General features: G+C 30.1%; 1 protein-coding gene across 1 annotated transcript in view; it reads left to right on the plus strand.

The window, feature by feature from the left end:
- LOC123290698 (limbic system-associated membrane protein-like) overlaps positions 1-26,227 on the plus strand; it is a 219,529-nt gene that overhangs the window by 160,726 nt on the left and 32,576 nt on the right. The window contains exon 5 of the mRNA XM_044870966.1: positions 23,644-23,772. Coding sequence (XP_044726901.1) covers positions 23,644-23,772 — 129 coding nt within the window. The remainder of the gene's footprint in view (positions 1-23,643; positions 23,773-26,227) is intronic.

Below are 26,227 nucleotides of genomic sequence, written 5' to 3' on the forward strand. Positions count from 1 at the left end.
TTTTTTTATATTTCAATTACGTTTTTTATTTTGTTTTTATTCTATCTATTATTTAAATTTTTACTAATTGAACTAATTGTATTTTTAATTTTTTATGTAATTATTAATATTAAATTATGCATATATTTGATTTATGTCAAATAAAGAGAATAATAATAAAAATATTTTCAAAGTTGTTAATTTTTACCGAAAATTGAAAAAAAATATGTTTCTGACAGCTGACGTGAGGCGTTCATCCTATCTGACAACTTAATAAAGAGATTATCTCTGCAACTTTGGAACAAGCTAGTTTCGTTACACGATCCCAGTTGTTAGACCAGAGAAATTTTATTTGACGGATAATAATAACGTGCCAATATCAACAACCTCCTAAATTTCTTTCATTGTCAAAATGCATACCAAAAATTTCAATCCGATCCCACAGGACCATGTAGTATATAACTTACTTAATATTTTTATTGGTAAGATCTTCGCATTGAAATGACAGTACCTGATAAAACTGTTGAAAATATTTATACCAGTCAGAGTTATCGTGCTCTCTGCCGTTTTCTAAAACACGATTCTATAACCCCAAAAAACATGGAGATATTATTCTTTTAAATTTAAATAGTTCCAGGAACACTTGTTTGACATAATTGCATCGCGAAACATGGCCAGCCACTTTGTATAAAATTTTGTTTCTCTACTTCCATTAAGTTTATGACTTTTGTAAAGACTTTGGGAATCAAATAACTCAATTAGTTCAATTTTGGGAGCTTACAACTCCACTCTGATTGAGGCTCAACATCGAATTTTGATATGTATGTATGTATGGTTCCATATCCCTCTAAGGGATGTTATAGAGACTACTTTATTCCTAGAGACTATTTCCATTTTTCCGGGACTCTGCACATTTCTTTCAATGACATTCCAGCCCAAGCTTTTAAATTATCCATCCAGCTAATTTTTCTCCTTCCCACTGCTTTTTTGTTGCTGGAATTTTACCAAATAAAACCACCTTGATCATATCATATTTGTTTCATCGAATAATATGCCCAAAGTAGCTTAATTGTCTCATTTTTACGGTCTTACTTTATAGTTCTGGTGAATGTCCGATAATTATAATCACTTTACTATTTAAGTATATGTCTTTCATGAAGAAATTCAAAAAACCGCATATCTATACTTTTGTTTATTTTATTGTCCGTTAAGAACTTTTTTTTTAATTTCATAAATGCACTCTTTGCTTGTATTATCCTTTCTTTTATTTCAACACTAGCCTTGTTGTTGGGAAAGAGTTTCCCCAGGTTCGTCAACTTGTTTTAGGTGAACACCATTACACTATATTTTAATATTTTCTTTAGTTACTTTATTTTTTTTATATTAATTTTAAAAATGCTCTCTTCAGTAACTTTTACTACCTTGTCCACTAAAATTTGCAGATCCTATGCATTTTCTGGCATCAGCATAGCGAATGATGATTAACACGTGTCCATGAATTTTCACTCCGATATCACAGTTCTTTAATGCCTTATCCATAATCACTTCACTATAAATATTATATAATATATACATCCTTGCCTAATACATTTCCCTATTTTTATCCAATTTGTATTGCATCTCCTTGAGATTAAAATCGCTTTCTGTTTTTGATAAAGTAACCCTATAGCATTTCAAAAAGTTTATTTTGGTTGATGCTGTCAAACTCCTTTTCATAATCTATAAAACGTAGATAGACTTCTTTTTGCACTCGAGCATTCTTTCGATAACCGTCCCTAACTTGAAAATTGCATTCCTATTCCCCATTCATTTTGACTGTCGCTTAGTTCATGTGATATTTTTGCTTGTATTCTATTAAGGAGAATTTTCAAGAATTTTTTCGATGTGTGACAGACTAGGCTTATGATACGAAATTCTTCACACTTGCGCAATTGATTTTTTTTAGGGATTAGTATAGTAGAGAGAAGTAGAGATTAGAGATGGGTATAAATAGAGATTTGAATTTTGACATGTAAAACGGCAAATACGATGACTTATAATAAAGCATCCACGCAATCATCTAAAGAAGTTAAACGAGTGAAAACAAACAATTGAGTTAATTATTGAAATACCATGTATAGACAGTGTTGATTACTCGGTCACATTACACATACATACATGTCCCACATACATAACTGATATTCTCATATAGTACACTTTACAATTTGCGTATAATTTGCGCCTTCACGGGTAAACAGTGATGTTTACGAAAAAATGTTTGGCAAAAGTTGTTTATTTTTTATAAGGTAACATTTTTTTTCACATTTTAACTTTTGTTCTATCTCTAACGGCTTACAAGATGGGTACTACGGACTCAATTGACCTATGTTACTCATTTACGAACATCACCTCTCTTTTTACGTCCTAAGCACGCTATAAAAGTTTCAGCTCGATATCTTTTCGTTTTTGAGTTAACGTGAAAACAGACAGACAGACAACCGGAAATGGACTAATTAGGTGATTTTATGAATACCTATATCAAATTTTTGTTTATACCATCAATATTTTTAAGCGTTAGGTACAAACTTGGGACTCAACTTAGAATACTTTGGTATATTTCATATACATGGTATAAAAATAGGCTCACTGAAAAAAAATTTTAATTAATCACATAAATTTATTAAAATTAAAAAATAAATCATGTGAACAGCTTATAAATAATATCGTTAAAATTAAAACAAAAAAATGATTTAAATTATAAGAAGGATGTGCTCATCATGAACGTAATCCACAACCATAATACAAATATTATATTTTCGTTTTGTCTTTTTCAGAAAAAAATCATTTATAATATATTATATTGTGGTATTATTATTTAATACATCCATACTATACTAATATTATAAATGCGAAAGTAACTCTGTCTGTCTGTCTGTCTGTTACTCTTTCACGCCTAAACGGCTGAACGGATTTTGATGAAATTTGGTATGGTGATAGATGATAACCTAGAAATGGTCATAGGCTATAAATAATCACGCCATCATTCTTAGGGGGTAGGCAGTAGGCAGATAACTAAATTGAGTTAGTGATTTTTAGTCGTTTTTGTTGGGACTTTGCTCTTTCACGTCTAAACGGCTGAACAGATTTTGGTGAAATTTAGTAAGGTAATATATGGTTACCTAAAAACGGATATAAGATCAAAATGATCACGTCATCGTACTTAGGGGGTAGGAAGTAGGCAGAAAACTGAATTGAGTTAGTGATTTTTTTATGGTTTTTGCTGGGAGTTTTGCTCTATCATGCCTAAACGGCTGAACGGATTTTGATGAAATTTAGTTAGGTGATAGTTAGTAACCTAGAAAAGGATATGGAATATGGGGGGAGGGGTGAAAGTGGGAATGTTGCCCAGCAAAGCGGGTAGTTCACAGCTAGTAGGTATATAAAATATACTTGTTATACAATTTTTAAACTGTACAGCACAGACGTACGTACTGTACTGTGTACCACTGATTTGCAAAAAATTTATACGTGAAAAGAAAATTATTTATATTATTTAAATTACATTGAAATTTAGTATTTAATTTTCAATTTCATTTTTTGTTATTATTATTATTTTAATACTCGTTTTCATTTTTTCAATTTTATTTTTTCTCTGTTTAAATTGTCTTTTTCCGTGGTTTTAGAATATAATTTACAAACAGTTGCTTTTTTTTTATTTATTTGTTGCAAAGTGCGTTTGTTCTTTCCATTTATATTTCATAATATTTTTAATTTAAATTCAGCACCTGGCTTTTTTGAAATGATATTGTGTTTTTGTGAAATCACTACATAGTATAAAACAAAGTCGCTTTCTCTGTCCCTATGTCCCTATGTCCCCTTGTATGCTTAAATCTTTGAAACTACGCAACGGATTTTGATGCGGTTTTTTTAATAGATAGAGTGATTCAAGAGGAAGGTTTATATGTATAATAACATCCATTAAATAGTGGAGAAGTACTGCTATTTTCGAGGTTAATAGTTAAAAATGTAAAAAGTAAATAAGTAAAAATGTAGTGTATGAATTTAGATATTCCAAAGATAGCAGGAAATCTTCATGGTATAGGGAAAGGGGGATTGTTTTACTCCAAATTTAACGCGTGCGGGCCACGGGCAGTAATGAATAAATCAAAACTACTGGATCGATTTTAATCACATAGGCTATATATTTTATACCCGTGCGAAGCCAGAGCGGGCCGCTATGTATTTATATACAACGTTCACAGTTTTTCTGTAGTGTATTTAGTATCAGCATTGCACCCGTGCAAAGCCGGGGCGGGTCGCTAGTATATAATAATCCTCTACCACATGTATGTAATCGAGTAACGGGTTAAGATAGAGAAAATGATAATTTGTCGCTCATATATTTGTTAAGTCCAGAAAATTAAGTATAGAATCGGATAATCTACTTAAAAACTGGGATTAAGTTGTTCTTTTGTAATCATCTAGATGATTTATTTTTTTCTTTTAATTTTATTAGACAAACATCAATATCAGCAGCGGTAATATAAACAACATCCCTATAACGCCACCATTTGTATAATTTTTCTGCCATAACCTTTTTCTCCGAGTTACTTAATTAACATAACACAACTTGCATAAATACACTCCTTCAGCCCTTTTTTCCATGCTACATTATTCAGTAATAGGGTGGTCCCAAAAATGTTTTTCGTTTTTCAGTTTGACCACTCCGTAAATTTGTAATACGTATGTATGAAAATAGCGTTGTAAACTTTCAGGTCACTAGCTTTAGCGAAAGATTGTGCTCAAGCGAATGAAATTTTGAAATTATTTGTGAAAAATGTGAGCCAAAAAAAGCTAGGATGGGATTCAGTGCGAATATTAAAGTGACCTTTGAGTCTCTTTATCTCTTTGTAATACATTGGGATTAAAATTATTACCTGATATAGCAGGAAATTAGAAATGCGGTTTTTGACGCAAAAGAACAGTGGAAAGTCACAAATCAAGTTCGAACTTTGAGTTTTGACACTACTTTCTCTAACACCGGTCTTAAAAAAGATGCATGTACTCTCCTTAAAGCAAAGACAGGAGAACACTACCTACCTACCATTGCCTTGATTTCAGTTCTAGCACGGAACAGTTATCTGAAAGTGTTTTGGAGAGTTGGAGTTACAACTGCCTTAGCTGCAGAAACGAGTCAATAGAGCCAACATTGATAGCTTCGAAGAAACCACCTGCGAAGATTCATTGACGATCTTCGGATACAGTACATCATGCTCGATGGATGGTGACTGACGTTTTTTCTCTTTAGAAGTAATTCAAAGTATTTAAGTTAACCAAGAGAAAAGCAACACACATTATCTGATTTGTTACTTTCGGTGCCATAATTTACACCAAGGTTTGGATCGAAGCGCCTTTAGCAGCAGTTGCAACGATAAATGACTTGCAACTTAGGGAAAGATTAAAATCATACGAACTGATTGATTCCAAAATCAGTGCAGTAGAAACGGGTGTCATAGAGCGCCACTATCTGATGAGCTGGTAGCTTTTGCTTTATTTTAAAACAAGGTGACATATTTCGAGAAAATAGCCATTGTTCAATGGACGTATGTTGAAGGCGGTTCACGATTGGTACGAGGTACCTTAGAAAAAAAACTGCATCACAGAGAGATTGCAAATGCTTTCTGTTTTAAAAATTTATAACACATTCTTGAAATTTTCTCTTGGGACTTGGGATAATAATGATCATCACTTTCAAGGCAAAAGCATCAAACATCAAAAAAAGCGTTAACAAACTTAGTTTCAGGTTGACAAAACTGATCAGCCTTATTAATATTTTATGTACTGCTGGGCTAATAATAATTAATATTTTGTGTGTTTTAATAATTAAGATTTACGAATTTGTTCGAAATTTTAGGGTGAATAAACGAAAAATTTTTTGAATGTATTTTACGTAGGTATATAAATTCTGGATCAAGAATAAAAATTTAACCCAATAAAAAAAAATTTGCTAAGATTAAAAAATAGAAATTTCTCTGAAAAAGAGTCGATGCAATACCTGAAATAAATTTCAAAAACTATTACTCCCCGCCGACTGCAAAATCACGCTATTTAAAGTATGATAACAAGCAAATATTTTGTGCAAGCACACCGCTTGTGAGAATAATAATTATGATTCTCTGTAAATATATATAAACCACATGAAGTTAAAAAAAACTATAGTAACATGACAAACATGCAAACGTTGATGTATATATTTGTCTATAAAATTATTAACATGGGTTTTGCATATACAAAATTCGCATCCTTTTGACGGGCTTAAGAGTATAATTTTGGAAAATCCTTTCTTATCGGATGCCTACGTCATACAAGGACCACACTCTCCAAGTTTCAGGTCTCTACGATCAGTGGTTTAGTCTGTACAATGATCCGTCAGTCATTCAGGGCAAACCATTTTATATGTATAGATGAAGTAAAGAGTCAAACTCATTACCTGAATTTGTACACATACAATACCAATTAATCTTTGTTTTATACATAAGAACAACCATGAAAAACTCTTTTTACTTCATCTATATAGTTTTGTATGACAGTAAAGAAAGTTTTGAGTTCGTGACTTAATGTGTCCTAGAGGACGCCATATTCAGTTTAACACATAACCCTCGCCGTCGTCAGAGTAAAAAGGGGATAGAATTTGTTCTGGAATCATTTGCAGTTGTTTGTTGTTTTTTATTTGGAACTTTATTAAAATGTATATTGACTATATACATATTAAATAAAATTGTATGCCAACCAAAAAACGGTAAGCAATCTCTATTACTACATTTCAATTAAAAATAAAAGAACTATTATCAGTAGTATTTTGGTTGACTGCATTTCAAACGTATGCAATTATAAACAACTGACACATCTATCTTTCTCTATTTGATACATCAATATTCTTTTAAATATGTACAATTATACAGGGTGCATCAAAATTAATATGCCAAATGACATGGAACAGAGTCTCACTCAATTTTCGATGTTCCACACAAAGAAATTCTAAATTAATAAGCTTCAAATATTTGTAAATATTTTTCTGCGTTTACATACGAGAAGTCGGTGATTGGAAAAGAAAGAATTTCTATTTAATATCATTATTGCCGAGGCGTACTATTCCTAGCATTTTAAAGCTGTAGTTCATGTTATTGAGGCAAGTCGACAAGTTGGTAGCTAAATTTTTGTAATCCTAAAGGTATGGAAAAAGCAATGTGTGCTCTTACATATTGTATGATACAACCAAAGAATATCGAATTATTGTCGAATTTTTACTGTATGAACAATATTGTTTTCTAATTCTATGTTTCCTTTACAATTATGCCATATAATACTGGTAATAGACAAGTCCGTTACTCTTGTCCATAAATGCACTAAATTGCAGAATTTATTTTTTGTTTTAAATAGGTTCAGTATCACAAACTAATTGTGACAAAAATAAATTAACTAATTGTGATAAAATACTTACAAATTTGGAGAGGGGAACTGTCGCCATTTTAAGAACCACCATAACCGTCTAGATCTGCGTAACCCTGCAGTTTGGGTCAAAAATAGTGATAACCTTTATTTTAGATAATTAAATTTTCTATCTTGTTTATACGAATATTAAGATTTACTTCTTGGCTTTTTGGCCAATATCTCTTCAAATAATTTTTCAACTATAAAATAAAAATGCTAATTAATTAACTTTTAAGTCTTCGAAATTTCCTACATTTGTTACTTTAAACTTCTTATACCAGGTAAATATGAAATATATCAAGGTATCCTAAAGTTGAGTCCCAAATTTGTAACGCTTAAAAATATTGATGCTACAGACAAAATTTTGGTATAGCTGTTCATAAAATCATCTAATTAGTATTTAGTATTTACAATTAGTTCGTGATACTGTCCGTTAAGACACGTAGATGAAAACTTTATTGGTAAAAATCATCTTTTTACTTCTAGCGAAAGAACCGGCTGGAGGTAAAATTCTAAGGGTAAAGCTTAGTTGTCAATTGGCAGACTAATTGAGAGGTAGTTTGTATAAATAAATAACTTTTCACAAACCTACATTACTTTCTACATCACATAATGTGCGTTTTAGCAATATATTGCGTTAAATTGAACTATGTACATGGACGATAATTTAAATTACGGCCGTATAATATAAATAGTTATCCAATCTGCCTATAAAATTTATTGATTATATGATTCGTACAAAGTTTGTAATTATTTAACATTTAAGGTTTATAATATCGAAAATTGATGTTGGCGTCAAAATGATCCCCACTTACCCACTAATGATTCGGTTTGAAAGTGTATGCACATTTTAATATGGCTGTCATTTCTTAAGTGGACATTTTTGTAAATAACAAAATTGGACAACAAATGAAAAATAAGAGGAATACTAAACTAAGGAAGGTTATTGATATCCGGCATATATAGGTTATTCTGTTATAGATAGCAGAAAATTATACCAGTAAATTAAGCTTATCAGGACAAATCGAAAAGTACTTGACCAAATTTCGATTTGAGGCCTAATTTGGGAGATGTGATTATGAAAATAGAAAGATTTGTGCCATCACAGACCAATCAAATTCATTAAATGTATTAGGTGTCACTTTAGAGGGGACTATCATAAAACAATAATTTATTTTAAATTTATTCACAATTGTATTGTGAATATTTAAAAAAATATTTTGTTGTCTTTATTTATAAAGAAAACAAAAAATTAACACGTATTAATCAAATTATTTCATCAATACAGCGACACTTAGATGTGGGACGTATCCACATATGCATTACTATACCTACGGGGGGATTAAATTATGTATTAATATTAGTACATACAGGTTTAGCATATTATTCATCTTCCATACTGTACACACATATACTACCATCGATGTAACGCTTTTTTTAGTGTATTTTTCCACATTTTCATTAAATTTATTTATTTTGTTCAGAACGTATAATATGCACCAATCACTCTGATTTCGAAATATAGACATAAAAATATACTCGGTGTCCCTGTTTAAATAAAGCTTGAGGCCTCTAGAGCTTCTAGTTAATAACAATTTCCCTAGCCAAGAGAAGAGGGAATTATAGCCTTTAGAGGCTATAGCTAATTCGTATAATTTCGCAAAGCGCTTATCGATAAAAGATCGCACGGGCTATCTCCGCCACATAGACTTGACCCAAATTTATATAAAATGGAGACAGGTCAAAATCGTTTACGTAATATATATATATATACCTAAATGGGGACGTGACTCATGAAACACCTCCAAGGACTTTCGACCCATAAGCCTTCTATCATTCCACTTGAGACGCAGGAGAGTCTTTTGCAAGTACATATGCGGTCTGACGAGACAGCTTTGCATTCACTTGGAGGTACAATAGAGAAATCATTGGCCTACAAGAAATACACCTAAGTAGCCATTCTATATATTAAAGACGCCTTAAAGAACCTAAAACTGAATAAGACCTCAAACTGTAATCAGGGTACTGTATGATCTAAATATCGAAGGGCATACCAACAAAATCATATATAAATGAAAGAATAATTCATGTAAAGTATATTTAAGTAATCTTTTTAAAATTAATAATTCAATTTTTTTATTAGGTATTAATAAAAAAGGGTTATATTTTGAATAAAAAAAAAGGTAGTGGCGTATTTACAAGCGCTGAGGCTGTGAATTAATCGGAATCGCACTAACTTTAGATTTTCCAGTTTGTCACTATGAAAAATTACGTTATAATATAGTGAAAACAGCTGAGAAACAAACCGTTTATCTTTCTGCATGTAATTTTATCATTTATCCGTTCGGTGGCGTTGCCAAAAACGATGTATTGACGTCACCGACGTTGGAATTTGTAGTTTAGAAAAATCATTTTCAATTGTAAAATTACATTTTTTATTTATTTTTCTTAGCAGTTTCTGCAAGGTCGTTTCTTTCACTCCTTTTATGGAACATCGCGCTAAATTAGTTTCTCAGTTCAAAATAACATTTTCAAATTGTTCAAGTAAAAACTATTTTACTCGAAGGGGGAATGATCGTTTAAAAAGTGACTCACGCTCTGAAGTAAATAAAGATGGGGAATTATTCTTGGTAATTGTAAGAAGTAAGAAGAACTTCCAGGTCAATATAAAATTTAAGGCCTCAATGATAAGTGTTCTCCTTCGAATAGCTTCAGCTGGATTATGTACAATGTGATACCTGGTGTATAAATATACAGAGTGGGTCATTTTAATATATAAAATGCGACTTAGAAATATGTCATCATTGTATTAACTCGGAAGATTAAATGCAATAAACGCTTTAAGTTTATCGATAATTGTAGTTTTTTTATGAAGTTCAATTAATTCTTAATTTACTTAATTTTGGAATTTCTGGTCTAGCATCTATGGACCATATCTACCTTTTCATTATGCTGCCCTCTTTATCAAAAAAAATTATTTGAGTTTAGTGGAACAGGTGTTGAACACAATGTTTGTATTTAACAAAAAAAAAACGGGCTATCGTGATGGATTTGGCTGTTATAAGCCAGGCGAATAACTTTGCGATTAAATTATTAAAACTTATTTTATAACCTTCAACTTGTGATTTCGATTCCGTTATTATTAACGCATATCATTGAAAATTCACAGGCGATTTCAAAATATAACAACAACGTTATTAGATTCGAGATGCGAATACGAGTAATGTATATTCGTTAAATTTTTGGGATTTTAATAAGTGGAAAAATTATAATCGCGTTAAGAACAAAACCTACTAATAAGTGTCCTTTCGAAACTTTACTGTTAGTTGTTGTTTTTATCTTTTTTTTTTTCTTTCGGGCTTTTTTCGGTCAAAATCGAAATAACTTAAGGTATATTGTGTCCTTTTTACACTTATCAAATGGATTAATTTTAAGGAATAAAGATTATCATGCGCTTGAAAAAATTCGTGCGCCTGCAAATTTTAATATTTTTGATCTCAAGTTAAAAAATATTTTTAAAAAAATAATTTTAAGGGGCTAGCTTTTATTGTATCTACTACAAAGTAGAAAATAATTTTTCTCATAGGTCACTCATACATGACTATTTGTAAATGCTGGACGCGCTTAATTTAAAATATCAACGTTTCGGAGCACCTCAAGCTTTTACTAATAGTCATGTATGAGTGAAACAATATTTGATTAGGTTTTTTAAATATTCAAATCCCATGTAATTTGAGATTTTATGAATATATAGTTTATAGACAAAATAATCTGATGATAAAAAAACTAAAATTAATGAATTTTCTAGAGCTTAAATGATAACTCAAATTAATAATTCAATTGTTGTATGGCATTCCTGTCTCTGAATTCTCTTTCGATTCCCTGTTCCGATTCATGAATTGGAAATTTCCAATTTTACCAATCGGAATGAATGCAATTCAATTGTAAAAGAAGTTTCGATTCATTCCAATTCATTCCAATTAAAACTTATTAGAGATTTGAATCGGAATTTAATTAAAATGAATCGGGCTTATTTGGAAAAAAATTCCGATCCATTCCTATTGAATTCCGATTCAATCCAATAGAACTAATCGGAAACCAATTGGTGACAATTCATGAATGAAATCGAATTGAAAATTTCATAATGGGTTCTATTGGACTAAATTGGAATTCAATTAGAATGAATTGGAATTCAATCGGGCTTTTTTATCAGGGTTACAATAGTAAATCTGCACTGAATCTCATCATCGGATAAAATTTTAAACGTAGGGTGTAACTTTTTCGAGAATTATCAAGTGATCAAAATTACAAAAGAGACCTTGTCGTTTCACACAAAATACTTTGCCGTGAATTTTATTAATTTCATATTTCTGGGTGAAAACAATAACTTTTTATAAACAAAGTTAAAAATAAGGGTATTATTACATAATTAATTCATAACGATTTTGAAGTTTTGTTTATATTTACATTTAACAACAAAAAAAAAAGCTATTTCGATTCACAGGTGCGAAAAAAATTTTACATTACCGAGAATCACATACACTTGTTATGTTTATTCTCATAAATATGAGAAATTAATTTAAAAAAATTATTCAAATCAGCGTTTATATTCGTAAAATGGTTTTTTTTTTTACATAATAATTCAAAGAACGTCGTGCGTACTCTGTTATTTTACGTGTTCATAATAAAGATAAAAAACGTATATTGCACAATCTGATGATCACATACCTACTACATACGAATTAAGTTTAAATTTTTATATAAAAACAAACTCTGTGTTTCTCAAATCCTGTTAATATTCATTTGAATATTTTAACTTTCATTTTTTATTATGATTTTAATTAACATTAGAGTTTAGATAACATTATATACATGTTATAAGAATCGAAATACCTAAAGGTATATTGCATTAGAAATAAATTAAAAATTTGTCTTTATGACAGACATGATATATGAGACATTCTTTTCTTGGTGCCGTGGTATGTATACTATTTTTGTCCCCGACGGAGGAGGATAGCGGAAATTTCGTTTTACACAGTGGACTGAATGTGTTCACTTTTTGCGCGGAGGTGAGAAAAGTAATTTTGCACTATTCAAAAGGAAGTTGCCGGTTTCCGCCACCACCTGGAAGAATGCAACAATTAACATGAGATCTGGGACATACTTTATTTTTGCTCCTTAAGTGTGTAACATACTATTTACTATTTGAAAAGAAAGCAAAAAAATTTGCAATATATTTTAAGGAACTGCTTAAACTTTAATGCATATCAAATTTACAACTTGTCAAAAAAAAAACACATGGTTTTACACAGAGTTATTTATTCGGGATTATTCACGTAATTTGACACGAAAGCTTAAGGTTAAACTGTTTGATTTTAAGAAAATTGTCTTTCTGGGATAGATGGAGGCTTATTGGCTGTATATTTTAAAATTATTTTTCGAATGTACAGAATGTCCGAAAAACATGAAAAGTATCAAAGTTGTGTTTTTTAATGGATTAGCCTGTATTTTATTTTATTTTTAGATTCTACGGTCAAAATAAAAATGAGATTTATAATTTTAAAACGGAGATGAGATTTATAATTTTTTAACTCACTTATAATTCACGGTTTTCGAAATATTCTTTTTTTTCTGAAAATTTAATAGCAATATTTACGTAAAAAATTTTCAAACCTATACTTGTCTTTCAAACCACACTCAACTTGGAGTCTACTAATCGATTTATTTTTCTGTCGCAAATGTAATTTACGTGAACAGGTTATCCCAAAATTATGACTAAAGAATTAGAAGTTTGAAATGGTAATTACTTCTATAACTTAACGATGTTCCAGCATGGTATTTGCAGTTTCTATGTTAAAGCAATGGTACAATTTTTTTTTCGACAGAATTTAACGAAAAATTAAATTTAAGAATTTAATAATGCTTACTATTAATTCCCAAAGTTTCAGAAATTTTGACCGTTTAAAATGGAAAATAATTATGCCAACGTCCCAATTTCGATCAATTTACGTCAAAATTAATATCTCGAAAGTGAAAATTAATTTCTAAATTTTTTTTTTAGAATTTTATTGTATAAACATTTTTTTCTACTTTTTCTTCAATATATAATAATATCATAAAAAATAGTTGGAGAGACCGGACATTTTACATGCTTTAAATGGGACATGACCCTCAAAATCGCGAACTTTGTCTTTAAATATCTCGCGATCTAAACGGTCAAAAATTATGAAATTTTAGGAATTCATAAATAAAGCTATTATAAACCCGAGAAAAAAAATTCGGCCAAATCTGTCGAAAAGTGATTTCATGCTGGTACTACCAAGATCCTGTCTTTTATGTCAACTGCAGATGTAAAATGCAAATTTTTATTAAATAGCATAGCATCAAGTTATAAAAAAGCTATTGAAACCTGTGACAGAAAATGAAGAAACTGTACTAGCAGTTATTGCCTCTTTGGAGAGGTCAGAATCACTTGCAACAAACATTTTCCGCTAGTAACTAGTGACTAATGCAGTGCCGTAAATAGGGCGGTGCACCGGTGCCCAGGCACAAGGCGTAGACTCTGAAGGGTGCAAGAACGGCCAGGCAAAGCACTATTATTTTTTTTGATAGGATCCTGATAAATTCCCACTGCACCCTTAGTGTTCCATTCCAACACATACGTGCAAAATGCCAGTATCAAGGCGTCTATTAAATTAGACACGCTCGAGACTATTTTTGTTTACTGTCTATCGTAGTCAATCGATCGGCTAGCAACACGATCGGTCGGAGACTAAGCAATGGGCGGGCCTGTGTGTCCCGCAACGTATTTATTGTTGTTAAGAGATTCATTTGGGTAAATTGGTTTCTATGAGAACTAATTCATTTGTGTATTGAGTAGTTTTGAATAATCTTGCAAATATTTTCGAACAAGCATTTTGTCACTAATTCGGAAATTATAAACGGAATTTATATTCTACCTTCCTTATTCAAAACTCTACCATACCAAGTACTTAAAATTAAATTAATTTACGGTTTACTGAAGCTTTGCTAGATGTTATTTTATTATGAAGTATGAAGACCATAGTGGCCCAAAAATTACATCTTAAGCATCAGGGCAAGCAACTCATTTGTACAAGTGAATTTGCGTTTGAGTTTTAGTGAGTCAGACACTGGGAGTGTTATAACAGACGAAGGGTCTACTTAACATCAGATGGCTCGTCTGCTTGTTTGCCCAGATCAATTCATTAAAAAAATGAAATTTTCTTCCAAAATATTAGATAATTGGTCTACCAACACCAAGTTCCTTGTGCTTTTTTCATCACCATGAATGAACTAAAGTAGGCTTATACATGTAGTATTGCTCTAGAGTACAAAACAAGGACGCAGTTATAAAAGCTCGCACAGAGCGCAGAAAAGGCTATTTATTTACGGCACTGAACGAATGTCGAAAAAAAAGAAACAGCCAAATCGAAGCTACTCCCGAGGACTTTCGAGTAAAATCATTCATTGATGCGACTATCTTTTTCATTGATAAGACTACAATTTTCGTACGTTAGCTGTTCCAGCTAGTATTGACATGAAACTTTAAAAAATTTCAAAGCTCTAACCATATGATAAAGTAGACTAATCATTGCTCCATTATAGAATGGAAGTGAAGGAAATCTAAAAACGTTAAAAATTATAAATGTGTTTTTAATCTCAGGGATTCAAAATGATTAATTACTTTATAAAAATAAAAAACATTAAAAAATTATTATAATCATAAACTTAATAAAATGACATTTTCATAAACATGTTTGAATAAAATAGTTAAGAAGAAGAAAAAAAATTGTTCACATAATGTACCTTCTATATACAATCTTGTAAGATTGTTCATGTTGGAAGGTAGATAGTAAGTACTCTTTCCACACTTTTATTTCGTTCTTTACACTCATTATTCGTTTCAATGACACCAAACCATTACTTAACAGTTTAAAGTAAGGAGTATTTAAGGAAGAATTTATGTTTTAATACAATAAACAAAGTTTTTTTCAAAATAAAAAAAAAAGTTGTCACATTTAGAAACTTTTTATACAAAATTAAATTTTTCAAATAAAAAAAAAATGAATTTTTTTTATCAATTTATCTGTTAAAAACAAGTGAAAACAAACAATTGACTGAATTAATTGTTGAAATACCATGCATAGTCAGTGTTGATTTCTTTATCACATTACATATACAAATATGTGACACATACGTAACTGATAATCAAGTATAGTACATATTATAAAATTTCCGCCTAATTGGCGCCCTCACGGGTAAACAGTGATGTTTACGAAAAAATGTTTCAAACAAAGTTGTTTAATTTTTGATAAGGAACATTTTTTACATTTAAACTTTTGTTCTATCTCTAACGGTTTACAAGATGGGTTCTACGGACCCAAGACCCAATTGACCTATGATGCTCATTTACGAACTTGACCTCACTTTTTACGTCCTGAGTACGCTGTAAAAATTTCAGCTCGATATCTTTTTTCGTTTTTGAGTTATCGTGTCCACAGACGGACGGACGGACGTACGGACAGCCGGAAATGGACTAATTAGGTGATTTAGTGAACACCTATGACAAAATTTTTTTCCTAGCATCATTATTTTTAAGCGTTACAAACTTGGGACTAAACTTAATATACTATGTATATTTCATATATACATGGTATAATAAGCATAATTTTCCGTATGTAAATTTTTCAAATAAAAATATAACTTTGAATTATTGTTCATTTTTAGTTTAGATTTAAGTATTTAAGGTTACATTTTTTAGATTGAAACTTTTGTTCTGTCTCTAACGATTAACAAGATGGAAACACGCTGTTAAAAGTTCAACTTGATATATTTTTAAGTTTTTGAGCTATCCGTTGATAACTCAATGTTTGAGCTATCCGGCGCACGGACAGACGGACGAACAAACGAAAATCAACTAATTACCATTTTAGTACCAAAATTATGTTCGTTTCATCAATATTTACAAACTTGGGACCAAAATTAGGATATCTTGATATACAGTGTGTCGCATTTAATATGTAGAGTAAATACAAAAGTAAGTGGCACCGGCGAAGAAACACATTTTTTTTTGGACCGAGTCTATGTCATTTTTAAGGTAAAGTCATCATCATTAATATAAACAATTTTTGTGTGATAACAAGTGATAAATCCAGTGCTTTCAAAAAGGTTATTGTGTTTTATTGTATCTAAAACTAGTAAATTTTGAATATTTTTTAAAAATATATATTTAAATAAAATGGAAAATATGGCATCAAATTTTATCATCCAAATTTTAATTTTAGTGGTTTATTTAGATTTAGCTGTTCATAATATTTTTACCCTTATAATTTTAAGATTTAATTTTATGGTAATATGAATTGAAATTTTGGTAACCCAAATTTTACTTAATAACAAATAAAAGAAGATCTATAAAAAATGCGACCTTTTAAGGTCAAAAATCATAATTTAAACCATCATAAAAACAATGGATTTTTAATTTTAAATGTATTATTTTATTTTATTTTATTATTATGAACAACAGAACAATCCTGACCGAGTCGAAAATTGATATTTAATCAGGTAGAATATGTGATAATTTTTTAATCCAGTTATAAAATAACTTTAATTACTTGTTGAAAAACATTTCATTAAACAATCAAACAATTCTGACACAGTCGGAAATTCATGTTTATTCAATCCGCTATAATGATATATTATAAAAGTAAAAATTATTGCCACTTACTTTTGAGTTAGCTCTATACTCAATTGCACAAAAAATGCATCAGATTACATATAATATTTTATGTAAAAAGAGCATTTTTTGTGACATTAAGTATAGATACCCTCATGTTTTCGATATTTATAGAAATTACGACATGAAATTTTGTCTTTTTCGATGATGAGTTGCATTATTTAAAATTCTTTACCTAAATCAGAACTTTAAACTCAGCCTACTACAAATTGACAAATAGGGCGGATTCTTAATATTTTGCCTAGCGTCAGAGATGGTTAGAGAGATCAAAAAGAAACTATTATAAAACCCTATAGAAAAAGTTCCTTAGAATATTTTTGTATACCCATATATCGATTTTCATGACAATATTTACCTTTGTAAATTATTTCGGTCTTGACTCAAAATTATTTCGACGTTTCAGCGTCTTTTTTTATCAAATTCATATTCGAAAATGGTGAAATTAGATAAAAAAAGGTCTAGGATCGAAAAGTACTGAAAATCGTCAAAAATAAAAAATGCAATACTTTTTTAAAATGTTCAATAAAGAGAATGTGGTGAGCGGAAGTAGGGTATATCTGTCCCACTTTATAGGCGTAAATAGAAAAAAAAATCTAGTTCGCATGAATATGATTTTGTTTAGTAGACTCATGTTAACATTTTCTACTGGCTACCATATAAATCTACTGACGTGGAGTCGATTCCTGGGGCAGACTGTTTTTTTGGCTCACAAGAATTTTCGTAAATAAAAAATTTGTTAGCTTCTAAGTCTGAAATAAAAGCTGATGGACATATGACGGGAGATGGGGAGAGGTAAACGGGGTACCATGTACTATATTAATGAAAATAATGAATAGTAACAGATAGCGTATCTGTAACTCTACATTTTTCGAGGAAGACTTTGTAGATATAAATAAGCCTAGTATTTCGAAATATATTTAATACTATCTTTGCATTTGGTAACAAAGAACTCCCAGGAGAGTTTCAAACAGAAAGTAAAACCATGAATGAAGAACATCGCACCTTTGTTACAATATAATCTGCATCTTTCAAACATATTTTCTACTCACCAACAAAACAAAATTTAATCTATGCGAATTATGAGGAATCGAATAAATTAATAAATAGAGTGACTGGGTTTTACTGAAGTCTATTTAAAATACATTATTACCAAATTTTATTTACAATAATTTAATATAAAACAGTTTAAATCATCCGAAAACTGGAATCGTTTATGGTTATACATGTATGGAGTGCCTCATTTTTTAAAAATAAAGCGTGATTAGATAAGAAAGTTATTATTTCTGAACAGAAATGTTTAAATTTAATTCATGCTCGTAAGTGATAAAATATGGAAAAACGAAGGAATTGATCTCGCAGGTAATTTTAAATTATTAACCCGTCAGGTCGTGTCAACCGTTTGGTGCGTGATGATAAATTTTCCTCACACGTTCTGCAAATGCGTCCAAATTAAGTTTTTTTGTAAGCCGCTATCTACATGCTCTTACGGATGCATGTTATTATTGTTGTTGCTTTCGATTTACCGTGTCATTCAATTTAACGTTTACTGTGTTTGTTAATGCAATTAAGTAAGGATTTTTTTATATTTATTTTATATTCAGAAGGTTTGTGCTTTATTTATTAGTATTGAATATTAATTTTTCCATTATTATAATTAAATATTTGTGTTTCATATTTGCTGTTAAAAAAATTAAACTTTTTTTCATTAAATTTATCAAACTTTTTGTTTATGTGCCCCCTTTTTTCAGGGTAAAATTTTTTATAGCAGGGCAAAGTTAAAGTATTCTCTAACATGTTTATGAAAAAAAATCTTGCGCGAACTTACGCCTTCCCTTTTAAGACTAAGATAAGGATAAAGATGAAGATAGCTTAAGTCAAAAATCAAAAAAGGAGTAAGCATTTTTCCAGTGAAAATTTTTAACTCATAATTCCAAAATCACCCTACGTGGAAAAGAAGCATGCATAGATATGAAAAAAAGTGAGTCAGAAGCAAAAAAAAATTTAAAAAATTGAAGAAGACAATGGAATGATTGGGTTTGAAGACGAATATGACTAAAACATTTATTTTTTTGTCAAATAAAAGATACTTTTGCATCTAAATAGTCAGTTGAATAAATTTTGAGCATAAAAATCCCTTCAATTTTGTCCGGAAATTTGATACAAACACTCCACTGTGCGTGCATACTTGGTAAAGAACGTCGCATTGTGATTTCTGATTGTAAGTTGATTCAGACTGTACGGGTTATACATATGTGTACTACCTTTATGTAGATGTAGAACCAACCTCATAAACAAACCGTGTATGATAAACAAACAATATGTAATGTGAGAGCATTAAAATACCGTATATGAGACGTATTCTTCTAAAATTTGATATTGAAACTTAATTAAACATGCATATAAATTATTAAATTATTCTCTCATAAACCTAAACATGATTTTGGTTAAAATATAGTAGGTATGCTAAATTTAATAGATAAAATATACAAAGTGAATAGATAAAATATACAAAGTGGAGAAAATAATCAAATCAAAAACATCACCATTTCAATCAATATTTTAGATAATATACTGTTCAAGAAACTAAAAAGTTTTAAGGTAATGAATGTTTAGTTTTATTTCATACTGGCTGAAACACCAGTATGAAATTTAATATAATATAATATATATATATATATATATATATATATATATATATATATATATCGGTCGGGGCGTTGAGGATATATATCCTCCTTAATGCCCCGACCGATTTTGTGCCTGTGTTCAAGTTAAGATTCACATATCGGTACACTATCCCACTGGGAAGTTAGCAAAGGGGAGAGATGAGATTGGTGATTTTGCAAAAGGTCTGTTGACTAGAAAAGGTGTTATTAGGGAAGTTTGGCACACACTGGGGAAGGCCTTTGCCCAACGGGGCTAATTCAAGCTATAATCTAATTTTATCTAATCTTAGTTAACCTAATCTAATATAATAGAACAAATGGAAAAGCAAATAGAATAAAAGAATCATAATCTTAATATATATATTTCTTGTGTGCGTGTGTATGTAATTGAACTCCTCTTAGACGGCTGGACCGATTTTGATGAAATTTTTTGTGTGAGTTCAAGGGGATTCGAGAATGGTTTAGATTTACAATTTGGTCCAGTACAACTGTTTTTGAGGGCTCCGTACCAAAAAAATGAAATTTCATTAAATGGTGGGAGCGCATATAAATCATATCACATTATGTATACTATGTGTACTATGTATTTTTAATAGTATTCAGGTATTGTCAATAGGCATTTATTAGAGCCATATGCGAGCGCAGCGAGCTCTACTATCAAAGGTCAGGCCACTCCAATAAATAAGAGTTAAACTGGGGTTTAGCGGGATGGGTTTAGCGGACAGGCTAAACGTAGTATAGGTATTCATGAATTGGAGTTACGTTTTTACGGGACAACGTCCGTCGGGGCCGCTAGTAATTGTATATAATATGATGATTTCAAAATGATTTCATTCACATACTGTACATTGGTTGGTTATTAACCACTGCTGTATGTGTACCTGTTTTAATAAACGTTTTTCAAACAACAATATATTTTGTTTATTACTATTATGATTATTATTATTAAAATTGAATATTGGTACAAACATAGCCTATACATAATAATAATAATAATAATAGCAAAGCGCTCCCACTCGTTCTTTGGAAATCCATTAAACTAATGAGATGCTTTGTACAGTGAATGTTTTATTGTATAGGATGTCCGAAAAGAATGGACTTACCGCAACAATATGTTAGAATATTAATTTATTGAAAATAACCTGTAGAAAAGCTGTTGTGAATATTATAAGGAGAATCGAAATTGGATCTTGAAGGTCATTTTCATGGTGTCGCAAAGATCAATTTCATTTTGGTAAAAGGAAACATTCTTCTAGATATTATAAATGTGAAAGTAAGGATGATTGTTTGTTTGTTTGTTATGCTTTCACACAAAAACTATTGAATTGATTTGAATGAAAATGAACAATAATGCAGTTCATACATCAGAATAACGCATGATTTATAAAGATATATTTTTTTTTTAAATTACATTTAATCTGATATTGTACTGCTCCATCTATGATCATCATTTTGAACCATAAATTAAAGATTTCTGTAAAAATTTAAAATAGTAAATGTCAAAAAAATCATGGCCTTCTTTTCTTATATACTCAATGAATTATGACTATTTTATACATTATATAATTGAAAACTGCATATATTTTTTTCTGTGTGAAACAATCCCTTCGAGTGTTATAGAGGCTATAAAGCGGTGGTTTTTACTTTTAAGCCCAATGAAGTGAGCGAGTATCAAGCTTGCAATATAATATTTTTATCGTAGATTGATTTCCTTTGGAAAAAATGAAACATTGTTTTTTTCGATTTCATTTTGTTGACTTTTTAACATGGAGAAAAACAGCAAAATTAATCATTTTTTAATCGAGATTTTTCACTTTGTAAACAAAATATACAAAAAAATATTATCATGTAGTTAACTAAACTAAGACACTCAAAGTTTTGCATTAAAAATGTAAAAGAGTTAGAATAGTACTAAAATAAAAAAATATTAGAAAAATAAACATCTAGGACAAAAATGTTTCAAACAAAAATTTAATTTTTTTGTCAAAGAAAACGAATTTGCAACAACAATAAATAGAGTGAAACTCGGTTAAAACGGTTTGAAACTCGGGACCTGGATAAGTGAAAAACCTTGATAACCGGAAGTCTCAAAGCGTTATCAATATGTGAAAAAGATTGAATATTTTTATGTAACACCTTTATTATCTTCTTTATTTGATTCGAAAATACGTTATCTTATCTTATATATTAAAAGGAGCAATTCTTGTTTGAGTTTGAGTAGAAAATAATTTCTATAAGCTTAAAAAAAATAGATCGAGTAAGAAAAAAATCATTTTATTGTAAAACAGAGGGGGGTTCTAGATTTCAAATATTGTAAATATTTTATTGATAGATAGTGATAAAAGAAAAGTCATTATAAAACATGTTAAAAACCCACAAGCACGCTCTTTTACGAAAAAGTGACTTTCTTAGTGACAGTTTTGTTTTTTTGTTTTTTCGGAAATTATGCAAATCTCCTTGTTGTACCTTATAATATCTTCAAAAACATTCATACATATCATTTTTCGATATATTGATATACTGACGAGCTGTTCAGATCCATACATACTTTCGACACACTCTGTATGTAGTAGCTGAGAGCGGTATTACCTAGCCAGTTGAAAAATTAACTAATTAATACATCAATTGAAATACTAATTACAATAAAATGAATTATTCATTTAATCCTCAAGAAGGTAAATATTAATACAATATTGTTAATACTATAAAAAGCTATCCAGGTCTCTCGTCATCCATTTAAGAGTTAATTATTTATTTATTGCAATCAATGATTAATGTGGATTACAATTAACAATTAACATTACTTACCGATTGTTATTCTATTACATAGCCTTCATACATTGACTTATTATTTATAAGTGGGGATCACGTGACAGTAAAATTGCACTTACATGGACTTCGAAATTTCGCATATGCCATTTAACGATAGGTACAATATAGCCTAGGGGTGCCAGGGTTTATCCTGGCTGAAATATTTTTTATATTATTAATATAAAATATAACTAGCTGTGAACTGCCCGCTTTGCTGGCGACATCCCCACTTGCACCCCTCCCTCCACATTTCCTTGCGTGGGATAACAGTTTTGTAATGTACACGTCATGCTCTTTTCGTCATATTTGTAAATATTAAATAATTCCTTCCCACTTTCTCGTTACACCTTTCTACCCTCCGAAGGTTAAAAGTAGATAAAAACAATAGATCTTTAAAGCTGGTTGTATATCGTGTCAATATTTGAGCTTAATCGATGCACAACTTTTTTAGTTTTTGTAGCATATCCCTTTCAACCCCTATTTCAACCCCTTACTCTACTATAATATGGATGTATTATACATAAAAACCTTCCTCTTGAATCACTCTATCTATTAATAAAAACCGCATCAAAATCCGCTGCGTAGTTTCAAAGATTTAAGCGTACATAGGGACATAGGGACAGAGAAAGCGACTTTGTTTTATAATATGTAGTGATATACTTGCAAGTATATTGCACTTTCATGGAAATTAATTTGTATGAGACCATTTTATTGCAATTTTTATCTATTTTCAGGAAAATTTGATGTGACAGCTCTTACTGTGTCACAAAAGTCTGTCACACCGATATTTTCATATAAAACCAATAAATTTTTCCCCGTATCGCCGAATTACTTTTTTTTTATTTGTTCGCTAAAAAGAATATAAGCTATTAAATGAATGTATAATTCATATGCTATGTTAAAATTTGAACATGATTTATTGATATATTGTTTTTTAACTGTTACTTTGTTTTTTCTTTCCAGTATCAAGTATCGACGGTCCAATATTTAACATAACAAGAGTGAATCGGTTACATATGGGTGCATATTTATGTATTGCTTCAAATGGTGTCCCACCATCAGTCAGCAAAAGAATTATGCTAATTGTACATTGTAAGTAAAAATTATAATAAATAAATTATAATATATAAATAAACCTTAATATTTTAAGGACTATATTTGTTATTTTATTTACTGTAAATCTCATGTATATGTAGCAGATGAACTGCCGAATCAGTTGTTTACCGTTTTCGTTTTTACTCTTATGACTCATTTATTAATCTTGACGAACTGCTTTATCTGACATTTTATTTCAAGTTGTTTAGAAAAACTCTAATTTTACTCACTGCATTCACAAGACCTTGCATTGATAAGTGCATTGCTGCCGAGTTTATAGAACTAGAGAACGCCAGGGCCCAAAACTTACGATATGATGAATGAGAGAGAAGATTGCCAGTGAATTCCCCTGTGTCCTCGTCTAATCCGAATGTCATTGGCTACAAATTGTTACATTCTTAAGTAAATAGTTAAAAAACGATTTATGGAATATGATTTAATACAAGTTATTCAAAAAGTAGAAACGTCAAAAGAAACTTTATTTACAAAACAAACACTATATAAACAGTTTAATTTTTAATAAAATTAACTTATAGTTTTATTCAGTTAATATTATTTAAATTTAAGTGCACTTTCATCTATCAATATTTCTGAAAAAAACTCTGTATTTAGTATATTGTGTACTTAGTATAAACTGCTGCCACATATTGGAGAATGTGCAAATCTGCATATTAAACACTTTTTCATTTTTCAGAAAAAATAATACCAAACTTTATATAACCTCTTTGTACAAAACAAATATAATCGCAATCACAAAATCTCTATGCATCATATGATTATGACATATGATTATGACAGGGACACAGAGAACTCGCTGGCAATCTTCTCTCTCATTCATCATATCGTATGCACTTACAGTCTAGCAGATCCCTCGCACTCTCTATGTATATAAACTCTTTGATTGCTGCATTAATAAATACACAAAGTTTATTTGTTTTTCCCTGTTAAAGTTCAGTAATTTTGAAAGACTGCTAAATATCTTTCAGCTATTTTACATAATGGAACTGCTTTGTAAAACAGCTACCGGTTATGTGAAGTGTTAATTGATTATGTGTGGCAACTGCTAATTAAGCCATCCATCTGCGACATATATACTTCAGTGTTTTTAATTTCATTGTCATGCATTTTATTTTGAAAGACGTTGATTTTAATGGAAAGTGTTTCAAATTTTTTGTACAAACAATTTTAAAGGATTAAGTTTTACGTCTATGTTAAAAGCCATTCTTAAATATGGGTGGGTCCTTTATTAATTTGAAAGGACAATAACTTTTTTACTTAACAATAATTTTTTATATATTTTAAGCCAGGGAAATTTTAATGGGTGAAAATAAATTACTTTTTACACAGAGTGAGAAAAAAGGTTCTGCAAGAGAAACTAAAAAAATGAATTGAAAATAAAATTTTTTTTTATTAGGTTCGGAAAATGGCGAATCGTTATTTTTGTCAATATATTATATTAGAATTTATGTTATATTACCTTCATGCATTATATTTCTCTTATCCTTTTCATTATATTTCGAAATTTGTAGAGGTGTGATTCAAAATGTGGTAAAAAAAACCAAAAATATAAACAAAAATAAAGTTTACACACGTATTAAAATTATGAAAGAGTTGAATTTATGAGACTATATTAAAAATTTCACTTTTGGTGCAATAATAACTTGCTATTCAGAGGATACTTGCAATATTTGTCAGTGACCTTGTTTCTAAAATATGGGAAGCATACAATAACGTACTGATACAGAATACATTTGTACACTTCTTAAATTTCTATAATACGGAAAGTCCACCACACACTATAATATGCTTCAAGAACTATTCAAAGCCAGAGATCACGAAAGTTAGTTTATTAAAAATATCTAACTCTCTTTTGACATCGAAATTAACAACAAAATGCAAAAATTAATAATTTTTCTAATCTATATATATAAAAAGAGAGTGTTTGTTTGTATGTCCCCGATTTTCCCTAAAACTAACCATTGACCTTCGGTAGGGGATTATGTCATTGGGTAGCCCTTAGGCTCCCATTGTGAATAAGGGAGTTTGGTGGGGGTGGAATTAAAAATGATCTAGAAATTCATAGAAAATAGATTAAAAAAATAGTTCTAATAGTACAATAGGAAATTCTGGAATGTTCCATGAATTTTCTAGAACTTTCTCGAATATTCTGGAATGTTCCATGGGTTTCTATCGATCTTTCCCTTACTTTTCCGTACACACAGAGAGTGTAGACATAATATTGGGATCGGCCAAAAAAATCTTACTGTTCCGTACACACAGAGAGAATTAAAAAAAAAGTCTTTCATTTAACAATTTTGATATTTAAATGTGCAAAAACAACCCAGCGAAGCGGGTAGTTCCCAGCTAGTAGCTTCTAACCATCTCTGACTTTAGGGAAAATATTAAGAATTGACCCTATTTGTCAGTTTGTAGTAGGCTGAGTTTAAAATTT

The sequence above is a fragment of the Chrysoperla carnea genome, chromosome 1 (genome assembly GCF_905475395.1).
Source record: "Chrysoperla carnea chromosome 1, inChrCarn1.1, whole genome shotgun sequence".
NCBI lineage: Eukaryota > Metazoa > Arthropoda > Insecta > Neuroptera > Chrysopidae > Chrysoperla > Chrysoperla carnea.